The sequence below is a fragment of the Budorcas taxicolor genome, chromosome 23 (assembly GCF_023091745.1).
Source record: "Budorcas taxicolor isolate Tak-1 chromosome 23, Takin1.1, whole genome shotgun sequence".
Classification (NCBI taxonomy): domain Eukaryota; kingdom Metazoa; phylum Chordata; class Mammalia; order Artiodactyla; family Bovidae; genus Budorcas; species Budorcas taxicolor.
Genome location: NC_068932.1, coordinates 25,374,533 through 25,394,439, shown reverse-complemented (window position 1 = coordinate 25,394,439; position 19,907 = coordinate 25,374,533). Strand labels below are relative to the sequence as shown.

Here is a 19,907-nt window from a genome sequence, read left to right as displayed (position 1 = left end):
TAGTAGAAATACATGTTTTGTTTCCTAATTCTTCATTCAGTGATCTCATGTTGGCAGCATGAAATCGTATATCATGGGAATATTTACAGCAATCACCAATCACTACTAATAAGGGCTTATTTACTTCTTTGTTCCTGAGAAAACTGAAAGTTGCCCAGTTGTGTTCAACTCTTTGGGACTCCATGGACTACACAGTCCATGGAATTCTCCAGAATTCTGGAGTGGGTAGCCATTCCCTTCTTCAGCCATCCTCAGGGGATCTCCCCAACCCAGGGATCAAACCCAAGTCTTCCGCATTGCAGGTGGATTCTTTACCAGCTGAGCCACAAGGGAAGCCCAAGAATACTGGAATGGGTAGCCTATCCCTTCTCCAGAGGATCTTCCCGACCCAGGAATCAAACCGGAATCTCCTGCATTGCAGGTGACTTCTTTACCAACTGAGCTATCAGGGAAGCCCAGAGAGACAGTAGTTAAATATTGTCCAGCACAGTACTGAATATCTGATTTCAAAGTATTATTTAACTGTAGAAGGATTTGGGCTGTGATGGGCCTGCACTACTAGAAAATCCCCTGATAGCTTTATATGGTAAATCTATCGACTGTCCTGTTAATCCCAGAAATATTTGTAATTTTTTCGAAGGAAGGGTGCTCTCCTAAGCAGCTTTATGAGGGAGGGAAATGTCATATGCTCCTTGCTCAGTGTAACCATCTTTAGCAGTAATGTTCAGCTCTGCTACCTGTTAGTGCTTCAGTAATTAAGAAGGTGCATCAGCCACGCTGCTTTGCCCCAAAGAGAAAAAGCACCACATTAATATTTAATAACATTAATGGAAACATCACTAGCTGCCCCCAAGCTGTGGCTTTCATTGCCTTCTGCTAAATGTATACTATTGAATAAAATCTCTCATCCTATCCAAGTCCCCTCCCAGCTCTGAAGTTTTTATGATTTCAGCAAATAAGCAGGGCCAGCTGCTGCTCCAGCTTCCTGGGGAAAGGTGTTTTTCTCTTGAATTGTGACATTTGGAGAGAATGTGCCAGAAAGTTCGATTTACCTCAGGAAAGGAAGCTGCCACAGCTTCTGCAAACACACAGGTAGTTTTCTTTAAGAAGTAAGTCACCTCTGTGTCTTCTTTGACTATAAATGGGGTGAGAATTTCTAAAAGTTTAGGGGAAAATTGTCCATTTCCAGGGGTGTGTGTGTCCTCAAAATCCCACCCATAGAGAAGCCTCAAACAATCCAGAGAGGGGATAGATAAGGAAAGGCTCAGAAACCAAAAAGTTTCTGCATGTCAGAAAAGGAAGGGACACTAGTATTACTTGGACCCAATCCCCTCAGTTCACAGAATGGAAAGGAGAAGAAAAAGAGAAAAAAATGACTTGCTAAAGATTGTACACAGCTGTTGGGATGTCAATCAAAGGTGATAACTGAGACTCCTGACCCCTGGCCTGGCATTAGTATAAGCCCATGAACTAGGCATTTAATTATCAGTTCAGTTCAGTTGCTCAGTCATGTCCGACTCTTTGTGACCCCCTGGACCACAGCATGCGAGGCTTCCCTGTCCATCATCAACTCCCAGAGCTTGCTCAGATTCATGTCCATCGAGTCAGTGACTCCATCCAACCATCTCATCCTCTGTCACCCCCTTCTCCTCCTGCCTTCAATCTTTCCCAGCATCAGGGTCTTTTCCAATGAGTCAGTTCTCCACATCAGGTGGCCAAAGTATTGGAGTTTCAGCTTCAGCATCAGTCCTTCCAATGAATATTCAGGACTGATTTCCTTTAGGATGGACTGGTTGGATATCCTTTCTGTCCAACGAACTCTCAAGAATCTTCTCCAACACCACAGTTCAGAAGCATCAATTCTTCCGCACTCAGCTTTCTTTATAGTCCAACTCTCACATCCATACATGACTACTGGAAAAACTATAGCTTTGACTATATGGACCTTTGTCAGTAAAGTAATGTCTCTGCTTTTTATATGCTGTCTAGGTTGGCCATAGTTTTTCTCCCAAGAAGCAAGTGTATTTAATTCCATGGCTGCAGTCAGCATCTGCAGTGATTTTGGAGCCCAAGAAAATAAAGTCTGTCACTGTTACCATTGTTCCCCCATCTGTTTGCCATCAAGTGATGGGACTGGATGCCATGATCTTAGTTTTTTGAATGCTGAGTTTTAAGCAGGCTTTGAGGCCCAATGTCATTCTGAGCCCCCTGGAGCTGGCCAAGAAGTCATGGTCTCTGCTGGCCCAGGGGTAGGGAGTATCCTACTCTCAGACCATGCACAGTCCCATCAAGACTCAGTTCTCCAGTTCTTCCAGTCTCCAATTTGGGATTTAAGGCTCTAGGATGAGTATTTCACAGATGTCTCTGTCTCATTTTAGGAGACAATAGAGTGTGGTTGATTTGGGATCAGATAGAGGTTTTTAGCAGACACAGCATGAACACTCAGCAAAGAGAAGCAATCACAACAAAAACAATGGACTAATAATAAACAAATCATCATTTTGTAATGCATAAGTCTAAATTTAGCCATAGAGATAGAAAGATAATTATATCCCAACCATTTCATAAATGGTTCAAAAAACCAAACAATCATGGCTCGAGTATTTCTCCTTATCTAACACCAAGCTACCTGTCTGCCCTTATTCCTCTATGCATCAACAGCCTTCATATAACTGCTTTCTTAGATATGCTGCTCATTTTCCTCATACTTAGTTAGCAGCAAGTCTACATATCTCCATTACCACCACCTACACGAAGCCTTCCATCATTACTCCAGTCCTTGGTGGGCTCTTTGTTCTGAATACTCCCAATACTTTCAGGTAGGACCAATGTTGTCCTAAAGAACTTTCTGTCTGTGCTATCCAATATGGTAACCACTAGCCACATGTGGCCGTTAAGCACCCAATACATGACTAACTGAAGAAATGAATACTTTGCTGTTTTTAATTTTAATGCAAATAACCACATGTAGCTAGCGGATACTATGCTGTACAGCATAGGTCTGGATCATGAGATTCAACACCCAATTATACGCTTTATTATTTGCTGTCATGCTTTCTTTGCATCCAATAACTCTGGTTTATACATCTTTGATTTTTCTACAATGTGCTGTCTATAGAAAAAATACAATTGATTGGACTCTATACACAGAATAATAAGGTTGAGTAGATTTCAGACATGCCTAAATTTATGCACAATGGCATATCCAAGTCTCTTCCCCTTACTCGTCTACATTACCACTTGATAAACGCACTCTGTGGATCTTGAGCCATAATGGACATGGAAGATAAACACTAAGACATACTGAGACTTAGGACTCTGGAGTCAGACTATTATAATTTTGAGTAAATATATTAACATTCTTTGTATCTCCATCTCTTCACCTATAAAAATGCCTAAAATAACAGACTCTCCTGATTGAGAGGTTAAGTGAGATTATCCATCTAAAAATCTTGGCACATAGTAGATGCTCAGCAAAACTACTGCTGTGAGAGTGGTTGGATGAGTGAGTAATAAAAGAGAATAACTGGGCATAATTTCTAGTGCACACTGGTTTCTCACTGAACAAATGTACTTGGACCTCCCAGGGGTCAACTACTTCCTAGGAGACTCCATAAGACTTGAGAGGAGACCTCTTACTCACCCTTTTCTGACTACCCATTAGTCTGCTTACTTCTCAAGGAGGATTTGCCCCTGGCCCCTCACCAGTACCACGATGGAGGATGCTTCAGAATGGTTCTCTACAGTATACCTGAGGCTGGGGGATTTATGAGGCTATTAAGTAGAAACATCCGTATTTATGTAAACTGCATAGTTATTACGGACACCCACTCTGCATAGAAGAGAGAGAGTAGCAAAAGTCAATGAAAAGTGAATGCATTAGTCACTCAGTCATGTCTGACTCTTTGCCATCCCAGGGACTGTAGCCTTCCAGGCTCCCCTGTCCATGGAATTTCCCAGGCAAGAATACTGGAACGGGTAGTCATTTCCTTCTCCAGGGGATCTTCCTAACCCAGGGATCGAACCCAGGTAATGGTTCCCTACAAATAACTGCATCTGAGAATCTATAAAGCCTTTTTACTTCAAGTAGAAAAGGGATACAAGTGGAAAATACCTTTGCTTTGTGAATCCAGGCTGCACTCCTTAACTTTTTCACCAGAATCAAGGCATTTAATCTATCCTCCCAAGTCTCCACTCCCTGCTGTCTCTCAGATTTAGAAGTTGCCTGGACCAGTCCAATGGACATTACCTGATCTGATTTGGGGAAACAGCTAGGTAGAATGTGCATAACAGCTTATACTAACCAAATTGGGCTTTTCATATTTCTTAGCTAATGATTCCTGGTAGGAAGGAGCCTTGAGAAGGAAGCAGGACTATGAAACTATTGCCATACATGGATTTTCCAGCACAATCATTACTGACAGACAAACTATTTTTGACGGAAAAACTGTATTTATGACTAATACTTATGCTTACTGAAGTTGACTTAAAAAGAAAAAATAAATACTCAAAGATGTCCAAGATGTCATCATAACAGCAAAATGTCCCAGAAATTTCAGAAATCAAACTCTCTTTGCCATATTCAAAAGTAGTACCTAAATACTTTATTAGGTCACATGATTTTTTTTTTTTTTTGCTTTTTCTCTCAGATTATGACAACTAAGCCAGCCTCAAGTGTTGTGTGTTTGTCTTATCTCAGACTCATTCTTCTATTTTCTTTTTATTCTCTTAAAACATTTTTAAAAATTATTATTATTATTTTTTTTTTACTTTACAATATTATATTGGTTTTGCCACACATCAACATGAATCCATCATGGGTGTACACGTGTTCCCAATCCCAAACCTCCTCCTATGTCTCCCCCAGCACCATCCCTCCGGGTCATCCCAGTGCACCAGCCCCAAGCATTCTGCACCCTGCATCGAACCTAAACTGGCGATTCGTTTCTTATATGATATGAGGCATGATCCCATTGTTCACTGCAGCACTATTTATAATAGCTAGATCATGGAAGAAACCTAGATGTCCATCTACAGATGAATGGATAAAGAAGTTGTGATACATATACACAATGGAATATTATTCAGCCTTAAAAAGAAATGCATTTGAGTCAGTTCTCATGATATGGATGAACCTAGAACCTATTATATAGAGTGAAGTGAGTCAAAAAGATAAAGATAAATATTGTATTACATGAAATCTAGAATAATGGTACTGCAGAACTTATTTTCAGGGCCGCAATGGAGAAACAAACATAGAGAATAGACTTATGGACATGGGGAGAGGGGAGGAGAGGGTGAAAAATATGGAAAGAGTAACATGGAAACTTATATTACCACATATAAAATAGATAGCCAATGGGAATTTGCTGTGTGGCTCAGGAAACTCAAATAGGGACTGTATCAACCTAGAGGGGTGGGATGGGAGGGAAGTTCAAAGGGAGGGGCTATATGTATACCTATGGTTGATTCATGTTGAGGTTTGACAGAAAACAACAAAATTCTGTAAAGCAATTATCCTTCAATAAAAAAAAATTAAAAATGAGGCATGATTGGCTATAGAAAGGCAAATGTATCATATCTTATATATCTCCTCTTAGAATTCTATAAAGTCTTCTTGAATTCCATATACTTATTATAATTCTAATTATTGTTGTTTAATTGCTAAGTCAAGTCTGACTCTTTTGCAACTCTGTGGACTTTACAATTCTAGTACCAATGGCCTAAACTGTTTGATTTGGCATTGGTTTGGAGTTAATGGCACATTCTATATTAAACATCATCACCAGCAGTTAACCTAGATCATTTGAAGATGAGTTTTAATTTTATTTATTTATTTATTTAATTTATTTTTATTTTTTTACTTTACAATACTGTATTGGTTTTGCCATACATTGACATGAATCTGCCACAGGTGTACATGAGTTCCCAATCCTGAACCCCCCTCCCACCTCCCTCCCCATATCATCTCTCTGGGTCATCCCAGTGCACCAGCCCCAAGCATCCCGTATCCTGTATCGAACCTAGACTAGAGATTCGTTTCTTACATGATAGTATACATGTTTCAATGCCATTCTCCCAAATCATCCCACCCTCTCCCTCTCACACAGAGTCTAAAAGTCCATTCTATACATCTGTGTCTCTTTTGCTGTCTCGCATACAAGGTTATCATTACCATCTTTCTAAATTCCATATATATGTGTTAGTATACTGTATTGGTGTTTTTCTTTCTGGCTTTCTTCACTCTGTATAATCGGCTCCAGTTTCATCCATCTCATTAGAACTGCTTCAAATGCATTCTTTTTAATGGCTGAGTAATACTCCATTGTGTATATGTACCACAGCTTTTTTATCCATTCATCTGCTGATGGACATCTAGGTTGCTTCCATGTCTTGGCTATTATAAACAGTGCTGCGATGAACATTGGGGTACACATGTCTCTTTCAATTCTGGTTTCCTCGGTGTGTATGCCCAGCAGCGGGATTGCTGAGTCATAATGCAGTTCTATTTGCACTTTTTTAAGGAATCTCCACACTGTTCCCCATAGTGGCTGTACTAGTTTGCATTCCCACCAACAGTGCAAGAGGGTTCCCTTTTCTCCACACCCTCTCCAGCATTTATTGCTTGCAGACTTTCGGATTGCAGCCCTTCTGACTGGTGTGAAATGGTACCATGAGAAATGGCATAATATAGAGAAGAGAATGTGGAATTTGGCTAGATTTGCTTTTGCTCCTCATCTCTTTCTCTCCCAGGTTATGTGATCTTAGTCAAGTAATTTATATTCAAGATGCTAATTTTCTTCCATTAAAATATCACAGTAATGACGCTGACATTATAGGGTGTTAGGTCCAGGTGGTACTTGCATTGGCAAGCTGAGAACCACAGAGCAAGGGCTCGCTTCCTCCACTTCTTCACTTATAGATGCATTTTGACAGCAGTTTCCAAAGAACCATTTAGAAATAGTTTAAGCAAAGCCATCACCACTGAAATAAATGGATAACACCCAAAGGTACAACTCCGAACATAGTGCTTATATGTATATATAAGCTCTAGTTTACTTGCTAAAAATACCTTGGGGACCACTTAACCCTGGGGTATAAGATTAACAATAACCACAACAGCAAAAGCTATGTACACCATTAGGATAAATTCCTTATTCACATTAACGATGAATATGAATTCATTTATTCCTCCCTAGGACCCAATGAGATACATGTTATTCATTTGCAGTTTATAGCCCAGGATGTGAAGTTGTAGAGATTAAAAAATTTCCTAAGGTCAGAAATTGAGCATCAGAGCTGGAATATTTTTTTTTTTCAGACTAGTAAACATTAAAGTAATTGCTAAAGGAAAAATATTTATGTTACAATTCTTCCTTCAACTGTGAGGTTTCCCCAGAATGGGTGAGTGTCTAACAACTCAGAGAGACACAGGAGAAAATGTGGCATGACACACAGAAAGATGTGGAGTCAGTCTGCAGAAGGACACAAGGAAGGCTGATGCTGACATTCTGAATACTCAGGTTGACATCAATATGTCATGTACCATAAATCTGAGTGGGCCACTGTATATACTGCTATGACTATTCTTCTGGATTATGGTTAATAATTAAAATTATTCTTCCCAAGTATGAAAATAGCCTTTGTTTCCAAAGGGTCAAAAATACCACAGATAGGATCCTGCCATTCAAATTAAATTCAACTTAGCACAATCCATGCGGTTGATTCTTCCTAAAGTCAAGCTTTTCAAGGCAGGGATGAAGAGCAGGTTGGGAGCAGTCATAACTGTCTACTTTGCTTGCTATTACCAGTATAGTCCTAGTAGAAAGCAGGAAATGAAAGATGGATTCCCAAACAAAATCAAGAAACAAGCTGGATGAAATGAGAATGAAGGGCATGAGGCTGTTGGGCAGGGGCAGCTGTTCTGTGCCTATTTGGACTTAATTTAGCTATTAGACACCATTTAGTGGTAAAGAATCCACCCACAATGCAAGAGACACAGGTCCGATCCCTGGGTTGGGAAGATCCCCTGAAGAAGGGAATGGCAACCCACTCCAGTATTCTTGCCTGGGAAATCCCATGGATGGAGGAGTCTGGTGGGCCACTGTCAATGGGATCACAGAGAGTCAGACACAACTTAGGGACCAAACAACAACAATAACAAAACCCTAATGCAACTCTGTCATAGTCCTGCCCCTTCCATGTTTATAGGCTGTTACCTGAGCCCTTAGCTTTGTCTTTTAACCTATAATTAATATAATGAAAATATATAAACTGAACTTCAGCTTTTGAATATGACACAGAGAAAGAATTCATCCAATTGGGATTAGCATGGAATCACTCTGCAATTACTAATGAGATCACTCATTCCCACGTTTGGGAAGGTTGTTGCCTCTCCTAAAAGAAACAACATTTAGAAATACTGTACAACTGGTGTGTCCTTACACTGGGGGCGGGGGGAGGCACTGAGCATACAAAAATAAAGAAAGTCAAAAATTCCTGCACTCACAGCACTTACATTCTACTTGGGAAAGACGGGCAAATTATAAAGCAATCAAAAAACACAATCTCTCTATTTGTGATTAATACTAAGATGACAACTGAACAGGGTGATATGCCTGAGAGTGCTAGGGTAGGGGTGAGGTCAGATGGTCTCAGAAGGCATTTCTAAGCTGCAGTTTTTGCTGAGGTATGAGTGCTCCAACAGTGCCAGTCATACTGAGATTTGAAAGAAATATCTGTATTGCTGTTTCTTTTGTTTGCAATGAGTCTGGGTTAATCAAGGTGCAGGAGATAGTGGTATGGCTGCAAAACGGTGAACGAAGAGAGAATAGTTAAGAAGTTAAGGAACAGTGCTAGTGCGTCAATAATCTACAGTGGAGCAAAGAAAGAAGGTTATATTATATTTTAAGGGAGCAGGGAAGCCACTGTAGTATTTAAAGCATAGGAATGATAAGATCTGACTAGGGTTTTTAAAATATAATTTTATCTCTTCTAAGGATGGATGGTGCTGGAGAAGACTCTTGAGAGTCCACTGAACAACAAGGAGATCAAACTAGTAAATTCTAAAGGAAATCAATCCTGAATATTCACTGGAAGGACTGATGCTGAAGTTTCAATACTTTGGCCACCTGATGTAAAGAGCCAACTAATTGGAAAAGACTGATGCTGGGAAAGATTGAGGGCAGGAGAAGGGGGTGACAGAGGATGAGATGGTTGGATGGCATCACCGATTCAATGGACATGAGTTTGAGCAAGCTCCAGGAGATAGTGAAAGACAGGGAAGCCTACTGTGCGGCAGTCCATGGATTCACAAAGAACTGGATATGACTTACTGACTGAACAACAAGGATGGATTTCAAGGTGACCAGAATGGACACAGAGAGTGAATTAATAAATTGTTGGGGTGATCCAGATTGTCATGGACATGGGTAGTGATGCTTTGTGTTAGAATGTGTTTTGGAAATAGAGACATGCAAGGACTTCTGGATGGCCTGCACCTGAGGGTAAAGGGAAAAATTAAGCTCTCTTGGGATTTGGACTGAATGGATGTCTATGTGTTTTACCAAATTTGGAAAACCTGGTTTGGGCTGCGGGGCTCAAGAGAAGTTGGAAAACTACTTCTAATAGTGGGCATTCAGGAAGAACTCTGCTTGGCAACATAAACTTTGAAATCCCTGTTACCAATTCAAGGGAAGATGGATGCTGAGTAAACAGATGGACACAAATGTCTTCATCTAAGAGGAGAGACAGGCTGGAGCTGGAGGTAAATATTTGGAAATTTGTGAGTCATTAGCTAAGAGGTGAGATCCAAAGTCATTCTCTCTGGTTGTCATCAGAGGGAGGGAAAAAGAAATGGTGATATGAGAGTTCATTGGAAAGAGCACAGTTCGAGCTCATGTGTGTGGAGGTGACTGCCCATGGTGGCAGCTCTCTGAGCTCTCCATGCCCAGCCCCTCCTCTTGGGGACTTTCCAGGACAGCTGCTGACTGAAGACGAGAAGTCCCCTTGGGCACACCACTCTGGTAGGACAATGATCTTCCCTGTGAAAAGCTTACCCCTCCTCCTTCTGGGGCTGTAGACATCCCATCTGGCCAGGACCTGAGGCATCCAGGCTGGCAGGCCAGCTGAGTCATGCCTACCTCCTCAACTTCATCTTCACTCTTATCCCCCAAACCAGTCCGTGTCCAGCTGGAACTGGTGATGAGACATAAAGAGACTCACCATTCAAAGTCCCAGTCAGCACAGACACAGGGTTCTGAGACCACTGTCCCTGAGGAGTCTCGGCCCAGGGCACACTGAGCTCCTGGCTTGCGTTTCTTGAATATTTTCCTTTCTCCCATGACGCAAGGCTCCCCCTTAGGAAGAAAGTCCGCAGTGAGAGAGGCAGAAAAACACAAAAGACAGTGAAATTAGCCTTTGCATTCCCTTTTGGTCACTTTATGTAGAAATCTACCTCCCAAGAACCATTCAGGAGTATTCAAGATTAAACGACTGATCTTTTACTACCAGGCAAGAGGAACACTGGGGGAGACTGGCCTATTACTGTCCCTCCACCCAACCTGGCCAGTGATGTCTGCTTCTCCACTTCCACAGAGAATGCAAACATTCCAGTCATCCCCACAGACCACTTGGCAATTGCCTGAATTGCCATAAATTGCAGTGGAAAGTAATCCACTGTTGGCATCTTTCTCACATCATCTTCAGAGTGAAACTGAAGTGGACTCAATATGTTCCCTCTCTATGATAAACAACCATGCCTGAGTCCTTATTCCTAGTCGAGAACAAAAAGAGAAGAAATTGGTACAAATTATAAGGACTCAATGGTTCTGAAGACAAAAGAATTTTTGTGTTGAATAGCACTAAATATCTGCCTTGCTAGAGTCCCTCACCCTCAGCTTTCTTTGGGGTCCTGTTCCCAGTGCTCCTGGGCCCTGACTTCAGGATGGCCTGAGAAACGCTCCCACTGTTTCCATTAGGAGGTAAGATGATCAAACCATTAGAGGGTGTGCTGGTTGCTTCATTTTCCATGGGTAGCACTAAAACCTCAGGTCATCACTGTTGCCTCTTTTCCAGGCTGCTCGGTGATTTCAATGACTAGATCAGGATTCCAGGGTGCACAGCAGTTCCAAAACATCATATGCCCCTGCTCAACTTGGTGTATGAATTCCAATCCCACCCCCACCATTCACCATTTTCCCCAGATGGCCCACTACTTCCCTCCTCCAAATAGGAAGACCCACGGGACCAAACAGGGCTTGCAGTGGCCCCTGTTTCCAGGAGCCAGGGTTCCCCAGCCGGCGTTGTACCTGATTGAGCAGGTGCCAGGTCTGATAGTCCTCCTCGCTACAGTGTCGGCTGAAGATTGATTTGTAGTCCACCTTCACCAACTGCCATTCCGAGCGGAGGCTGAAGTGGCCAAAAACTCTAAGTGTTTATGGGAGGAAGGAGAGAGACAAGCAGAGTCCCATAGTCAGTCACTAAAATGCAAAGACTAGAGAGAGAGAGAGAGGACTGAATTACAGCCTGGATTTTAATGATTCTTCTAAAGCCAACTGTTGGCAGTCCATTGACGGTAAAGTCCACTGCCCACACAACTCCAGCCAACTGACACAGTATTCACTATGGATTTAAAATCATATATATATATATGATTTCAAATTTTTTGCTTTCAAATGTATATATTTGCAAAATTAATATATGTGCTTTATAGGAAGAATATGAAGTAAAACAAGGTATACAGAAGGAAAAACTTTCCCAGTTGTCTACAATCTTCTACACAAGTATTAATTTAACATATAGCCAGCCTTCTTCTTAATGCAAGCACTACTATTATATCCATTGCTGTCCAAAGGCAGGGCTTCAGTTTCCTCATCTGTAAAGTAAACTTGATGTGTGTGTTTTTCTTTTAGGGGTGGGGGTTGGATTAGCTAATCTAAAGTATGATCCTGCCAACTCCAAAATTCTGACTGAATCTCAGCATGTTTTAGTTGAAATTCTCATCATTTAACTCACATGAATATCACCTTCTCTCCCTCTTCCCTGAAAAATCAGTCATCTCATAAAAGGAACTCATATTTATGTAAATCACACTGTCTGCATGACTTAGATAATCAATACTGACCTTTTCAAAGTCCAGCAGTTGATAGCCCTATAAATATGAATGATCAATTGTTTCTAGAAAAATAGAAAAAAAGACTGATCACCCATACTCCACTCGGTGGCATGTCTTATAATTACAATGCAAGGCACCTATCACAGTGATGTAAAGGGGAGACCAGTCATGCCCAGAACCAAAACCCACTGAAGTCTTTCAAGGAACTGGATGGCTTCCATCCCAGTAAGACTCAGTCAGAGTCCTAGCTCTGAATTCTCCTTTTCCCAAGTTCAAATATGCTTATGGTGACACCTAAAATAACTCTGGAAGTTGGTGATGGACATGGAGGCCTGGTGTGCTGCGATTCATGGGGTCACGAAGAGTTGGACATGACTGAGCGACTGAACTGAACTGAACTGAAAATACTAACTCCCCTCCAGCAACATTTCCTTCTGCTATCTGAAAGATGAGGAAGCTTTAGGAGGGGTGGAGTGGATTAAACCTGTGAAATGCAGTAAGAGTTTTTTTGTAGATTATATAACTTAAAATACACTGTAGGAAATGACTTTTAATGTTTTAAAGCTATGACAAACCTAGACTGTGTATTAAAAAGCAGAGATATTACTTTGCCAACAAAGGTCCTTATAGTCAAAGCTATGGTTTTTCCAGTAGTCATGTATGGACGTAAGAATTGGACCATAGAGAAGGCTGAGTGCCAAAGAATTGATGCTTTCAAACTGTGGTCTGGGAAAGACTCTATAGAGAGTCCCTTGGCTAGCAAGGAGATCAAACCAGTAGATGCTAAAGGAAATCAACCCTGAATATTCAGCTTCAGCATCAAGAAGCTGAAGCTGAAGCTCCAATACTTTAACCACCTGATGCAAAATGCCTACTCACTGGAAAAGACCCTGATGCTAGGAAAGACTGAGGGCAGAAGGAGAAGGGGGGCGACAGAAGAGGAGATGATTGTATGGCATCATCAACTCAATGGACATAAAGTTAAGCCAACTCTCCGAGATTGTGAAGGACCAGGAAGCCTGGTGTGCTGTAGTCCATGGGGTCACAAAGTATCAGACACCACTGGGTAAGACTTAACAACAACAACAATAATCATCTACACATTAAATAAAGCTTTTTAGAGCTCTGTCTAAAAAAAAAAAAGACTAAACAGACTTCGAGGGAAAGACTGGTTTTCTTCTTTAGTAAAACTGTATGGTCTTTGCATGAACCTTACCTCACTCCTCACTAGCAGGAGCTGAGGGGTTAGAATATCCTAGATTGCGTGGCCAGTACTATGTGGGGTACCTGCTCTGCCATTCCTTCTGTTCTATCACATTCTTGCTACATTTAGTAGCAAATATATCCATGCCAAGTCTATATTAAGGTATTTCTACCATTTACTAATAGATTGGATACAGTTCATGGAAAGGTCATGAGTCAATCAAATTTCAATCTTTAACAAAGCACTTATCTCTTATAAAAAGTTTCTATGTGTTTTAAGAGAGGAGAATAAGGGTAAGAGCTCATCAAAAAACAAACAGTAGAAGAAACTTTGACGAATGTCTTCTTCCCTCTTTATCCAACCTATCTAAATCCTCCCACATTTGAATGCCACCTCCTCTAGGAAGTCTTCCCTGATTGGAGTACCCTGAGTAACAGGATATTAGTGATGCTAAACAAAAAATAAACACTTCTGCCTATTCTGAATAGTTCACAGTTATTGTATGGATCACAAAATACATTATGTCAGATTAATCACATTTCTTTCTATGGTAAGATAACTAGACAGACAGAAGAAGGAAATATGAGGCATATGATTTACCTGGATATCAATAAGGCATATACAGAGTCTGCTGCTGCAGTCTTGAAGAAAAGGTGAAAAATATAAACCAGATGCTGGTAAAATTATGTGGCTGAACAGTATCCAATTAAGGCATTAAAATCAGCCAGGAGGGAGGGGGTGTGTAGTCAGCTGCTATCTGCAGCTGTCTGCTCTTTCTTGTTCATCATTTTTATTAATGACTTTACGACATGGAAATAATGGTCATCATTGGAAATTGCATTTTCTGATGACACAAAACTGGAAGAAACAGTCAATATGCTTGATGGCACAATAAGGAACCGAAAAGCTCTTGACAGACTAAAGAGACAGGCTGAATTTAATAACATGTGATGTAACAGGGTAGAAACTGTCAGGTCCTTCCCTGGCAACTACATAAGTACTGGATAAAAGAAATGCGACTTGTTGCAGCTCAGGATAAATAATGATGATTATGACAATGAGGATGGTAGCTTAAGAATTTTCATACACAATGCGATTAACATAAGTAAACACTTCAGAGACCAAAAATACTTAAGATAATCTTAGAATGCATCAGTAAATGAAGAATTTTGTATATTGCCTAGAACAAAGAGGCAATGTCCTGGTCTGTTTTACATTAACTAAATCACAAAGGAAAATTTTACTTAGTGTTGGGTGTCAGCTTTAATGAAGAGAATAGACTGAGTATCTCCAGAATACTTTGGGGCTTTGGTGGTGGTGGTGGTGGTGGTGGTGGTGGTGGTGGAGTTTTTATCTCTTGAAATTTTAAATACAAATATGCATTTATTGGGATGTGCTTATTTGTCTATGGAGAAGTTACATGTCTTTTATCAGATTTTCAAAAGGGTTCACAGTTCCCAAAGTTTGAGGACCATTGAAGAAAAAAAAAGAGGATTAAGATGATGTACTACATTAAACAGGAGATCCCCAGGGAGATATGACCACATTCTATTCCCTGTAACCTGTGAATGTGACAGGTTAACTGCAAAAAAAGTCTTTGCAGATGTGGGTTAAGAATCTCAAGATAAAATCATCCTGGCCCTAAGTCCAATGACAAGTATGCTTATAAGAGATACAAAGAAGAGGGACATGCAGAGATGTGACGCCTACGTGAAGACAGAGGTGAAGACTGGAGTTACACAGGCAGAAGCTAAGAAACACCTGGAGCCACCAAAAGACGGAACAAGCCTAGAATGAATTCTATTTATTTTCCAGTTTCATCTAAACTAAGGTTTATTCTTAAATGCCACCCAGTGTGTAGTAATTTGTTACAGGAAGCACAAATAGAAGAAATAACAAAATAATAAATTAAATAATAAAAAAAGAAATAATACAAAAGGTGCTACAATTTGAGGCCAATTTTCAGCTACCAATCCAAGTGGTGTAAACACTATGGCTGGTTAACCTGGAGATGACTTAGGAAGGGTCAGGGGAGTGAAGACCAATAAACAGGTGCTCTGGGGAGATGTCTTCAGTATTAAAAAATAACAGAAAATAAAAGTTCAGAAGTTTACAAAATAGGAGAGATTGTTCTAATAGACAAAGTTGCCCACACAGCAAAGGAATAGCTCAAGAGTTGGTAACCAGAGAATCTCACCCTCAGACTTCATCATTTCCCAGGGCTGATGCTGAGGAGGATGCAGGCAACATCCAAGTACATAGCTGAACTGACACTGAGCCTCTAAGCAGGTCCATGGTGTTGGTCTTCCCAACACTTTGGGATATCTGTTTCTGATCCCAGGGTGCTCATTTCAGAACTGAACACAGTAGGTGCCCAGTTGGGACTTGGGGACTAATTCAGATTCTTTCTTCTGCAATCTCAGCAGGTCACTTCCTTTCATCTACATTTCTTTGATTTCTATGACAGATTTCCTGTCCCATGTTTCCTAGGTCTTTCCCCAACCTCTAAATTGACTCACTAATATTTCCATTTGAAAGTTGGCTAGTCTGCTTCTCCCATGTGCCAGATGAAAAATTTTAAACATTTAATGCTAGCATTACTAGCTTTATGCATTTTCTCACTGGACCCCAACTAAGATTAGTAGGGTAAAATCTCTTGGCAACTTTCAGACACTGATGTACTTCCCATCTCTCTATCCATTATCAGTTTATGGTGGACTCCTTCCTGTGGGGCATGAGGGACTCCGATATAGGGTCTCTCTTCTGCAGAGATGTGGCTTCCCTAGCTCTGTTCAATACTGAATTCACTCACTGATCTTCTGATTAGAGTCATGGAAGATGAAATGACAGAAGCACAGCAAACTAAGTAGGAGATAAAATAAAGACTTACTGAATTTCAAGCATTTCTCAACCCTTTTCATATCTAACCTTAGAACATATGTTAATATTCACAACGGGATCTGTAGAAGTGAGAACCTAGTAGAAAAGTCAGTTCAGTTCAGTTCAGTCACTCAATCGTGTCCGACTCTCTGCAACCCCATGAATCGCAGCACGCCAGGCCTCCCTGTCCATCACCAACTCCCGGAGTTCACTCAAATTCACGTCCATCGAGTCAATGATGCCATCCAGCCATCTCATCCTCTGTCGTCCCCTTCTCCTGCCCCTAATCCCTCCCAGCACCAGAGTCTTTTCTGAGTCAACTCTTCGCATGAGGTGGCCAAAGTACTGGAGCTTCAGCTTTAGCATCATTCCTTCCAAAGAAATCCCAGGGCTGATCTCCTTCAGAATGGACTGGTTGGATCTCCTTGCAGTCCAAGGGATTAGAAAACAAGCCCCTCACTTTGGGGTGATAAACACTAATTAGATCTACTTGGTCCTGGATTGGAGAAAAACAAAGTCTAGACTGCTTTTAAATAATAGTACAAGAACAAAATTTTTCAGATAAAAACTCCTCATCTCCTTAGGGAAACATTCCCCTGAGCTTATGACCAATAAACTAGGAATAGCATACTCATCCCACTTGTGGTAACTTTTTGGGAAACAAAAACTTTAATTTAATTGTATTTAATTTTCTTATATTTTTGGTCAAATTTGTTTCAATGAGTTAGAAAGCTCCATAAAGCTGGGAAGGTTCTTGCACTTCTTTGGACCACATAAAGCCTTTCAATTGTAGTTGCTTGACAAAGAATGGCTGACTCCTGAGTACTAGTGGATCAAGGCAATTCTAGAGTGTGGCTTCATTTTCAAGTCTGACCAAAAAAAAAGCCAATTCCTAGCACAGTCAAACCACGGTCATCCACAGCCATACTTTCTTGCCATTATCAAGATAAACTATTCTGACCTCTTTTTTCAGAAATGTATTCCTAGTCCCCCTTAACTCAAAGCATATTTTCATCAACATAATCAAAACCCTGAGATAATGTATGGAAATCTCTTGAAAATCCCAGTTGATAATAAGTGTTCATTCCTATCTCCATCATTCTCATTGTTGGGACCCCCACAGAGTCATACTCAAGGCCCTGCTCATCAAGAGGTTTCAGTAAGGCTGGCTCAAAATTCCCTTTCCAGGGTAAATACTAACCTCTAATGCAGGGGCTTTCTTTGTCTTGCATGTGTGTGTGTGTGTGTGTGTGTGTGTGTGTGTGTGTGTGTAAGACATCTTCTACATGGCCTTGGAGAAAGTAGATAACTCATACAAAAATACAGATGACTGTCTGGAAAGGGTAGGCTACTCTTTAGTTCCTCTGAAGAAGTTGCTCCCAACCACAGAACAAAATAAATGAATTCTTGGAGCCATTTCTCACAATATGGATTTTCAGGAAAAATCAATTAAAATGTATTACTTGTGTTTTTCTTTTTCTTTTTTACTTTGTCACATGTTTTTTTTTCCCGCCCCCCCCCCCCCCCCCCCCATGGCTCCACTCAAGACTCACCTTCCTCTTGGGCTTTACAAACCTGAGAGTGTCTCTGTCCTTTTTTAACCTCCTCTGTTGCTATGTCTGTGCTGCTGTGACTCTGGTCACAAAGTGTCCTCCTCCGCTCTTGTGTGGTTGCTTACCTTTTAACATACAGGTAGTCTGGGCATGGCGATACCAGGTAAGGAAACAGAAGACGTGTCTTTTCCTAGTCCTTGTCTACTACTAAATGAGCGAGGTGACTTTGAGCAAATCACTTCATCTCTCAAGCTTTCAGCTTCCTTACACAACATTTTTATTCAGTGACACATATACTGAAAGGGTGGGATGCAAAGATTGTCTAGATGAAACATGGCTCGTTAAAAACAATTTCCAAGAGTTTATTTTCTTTTAATCCTTATGTCTACTTTCAGGTGAATGAATTGTCTCCTGGTGACCCCATACACAAAGGATTTAACAATTAGAGCCATTAATCTTTGTCTCCACTGGCACTTCTTTCATATAACAGATGCTCAATAAATAGTTCTGGGTTGATTGATGGGTAGAATTAATCTGTCAAAATTGTCTACTTCTTCCAAAACTGGGATGATAGCTTTATCTGGCCTTATTTCTGGGCTGAGGAACATGGTTGAGTTGTATGTCCTTTGGGGTTTAAACAAAAACAATCTAAGGGAAAATAGCAGCAGTATCTCTACCTCTTGTTATCATGGACTGTGCTAGGATTTCCACAAACATCTGTGATTTGCTGGGACCCTAAATAACACACCTTGTCTAATCCACTATCCAAACCTGAGCAGGCCTTGTGGGAAGGGAAGTGATTAATTTGAGGGAGGGAGGTAGTTTATAAAAGTAAAAGACTTCATTAGAATTCCATCCACACAGAGGGTTAGCTACTCATTAATTAAATGATTTCAAAGGGGATCTTAGTATATAATTGCTATAATTTAGGTGGAAACAATGCCACACTAAGTGTAATTAGAGGAGCAGGCTCTGTAAGGATGTTTTCCTCTTTACTGGAGAGCAACTCTGGGTCACCTGATTCTCCCCTGCACAGTAACTGGGTGCTTTTTTCAACCTCCAAATGCACCAGCTTTATATACAGTTGTGAAAGCTGAAAGAAATTTGAAGAAGAGACTGGTTGACCACAATTCTTCCAAGAGGAAAACGACAAGAATTCATTATTAGGAAACCACTGGAAATATGTAAACAAAAGAACAGTTCTTGGGGAGTCAGATTAGCAGGCATGTCACTGCAGACTGACTTTTGAGGAAACACTTGATCGAACTCAACTAAGATAATATTATGCTGTCATCAACCTGCCCCAGGACTCCCTTCCTTTATCTTCCTCAGTGACCCCAGCACTAGCGCCTTGAATTCTTGGAACCACCAGCTCTCTCATCCGTTATCTGCCTCAAGAAAGAGAACAAGGCCAAAACTGACTCTGTCAGTTTCTTCCTAATTTTCTTCTTTCTGTTAATATTAGGCTAGAAACCTTTGCATTAGCAGAGACTTAGCCCTCAGCCTGTCCTCGCTCTTAAACTCTAGCCTAGCACTCCATCCTTTCCTTACACTTCTACAAAATCTCTGTTTTGCTGCCTCACATACAGGGTTATCGTAATTAACCTCCAATTAAAATAAATAAATTTATATTTTAAAAAAATCTCTCACACCCACCAACTTCTGTATTCCACTCCTATGCCTTGATAACCAATATCGGCCACCATTGACGGCTACCACTGACGGCATGCTTATCAGATTCCAGGGACTCTGCTGAACGTCCCTCAGCTATTATCATCCTGAATCCTCCACAGAATACCTGAGAATCTTAGGCACAGCCATTTCAGATGAGGAAAACTGTGGCTCTAGGATCATGCTCAAGGTTAAGACTGAGCTGGGAATCAAGTTGACATTCATGTGAAGCCAAAGCTTTTACTGGCTGTGCTTCCTCCTGCTGAAGACCATATTCCAGGCTCTCAGAACCTTCTGCCTCACTAGTTTACACCTACATCTTCATGAAAGCTATCCCCTACCTGTTCCCAGACCGTTGTCTTAGAGCATTATTTCAATGACACTACATAGAGTCCCATGGACTGCAAGGAGATCCAACCAGTCCATTCTGAAGGAGATCAGTCCTGGGTGTTCTTTGGAAGGAATGATGCTAAAGCTGAAACTC

The 19,907-nt window shown here is 40.9% G+C and overlaps 1 protein-coding gene across 1 annotated transcript in view; it reads right to left on the bottom strand.

The window, feature by feature from the left end:
• Positions 1-19,907, bottom strand: part of SORCS3 (sortilin related VPS10 domain containing receptor 3) — a 650,006-nt gene that overhangs the window by 51,959 nt on the left and 578,140 nt on the right. Inside the window, exons 15-16 of the mRNA XM_052660938.1 lie at positions 11,310-11,427; positions 10,225-10,358 (exon numbers count right to left, since the gene is read on the bottom strand). Coding sequence (XP_052516898.1) covers positions 10,225-10,358; positions 11,310-11,427 — 252 coding nt within the window. The remainder of the gene's footprint in view (positions 1-10,224; positions 10,359-11,309; positions 11,428-19,907) is intronic.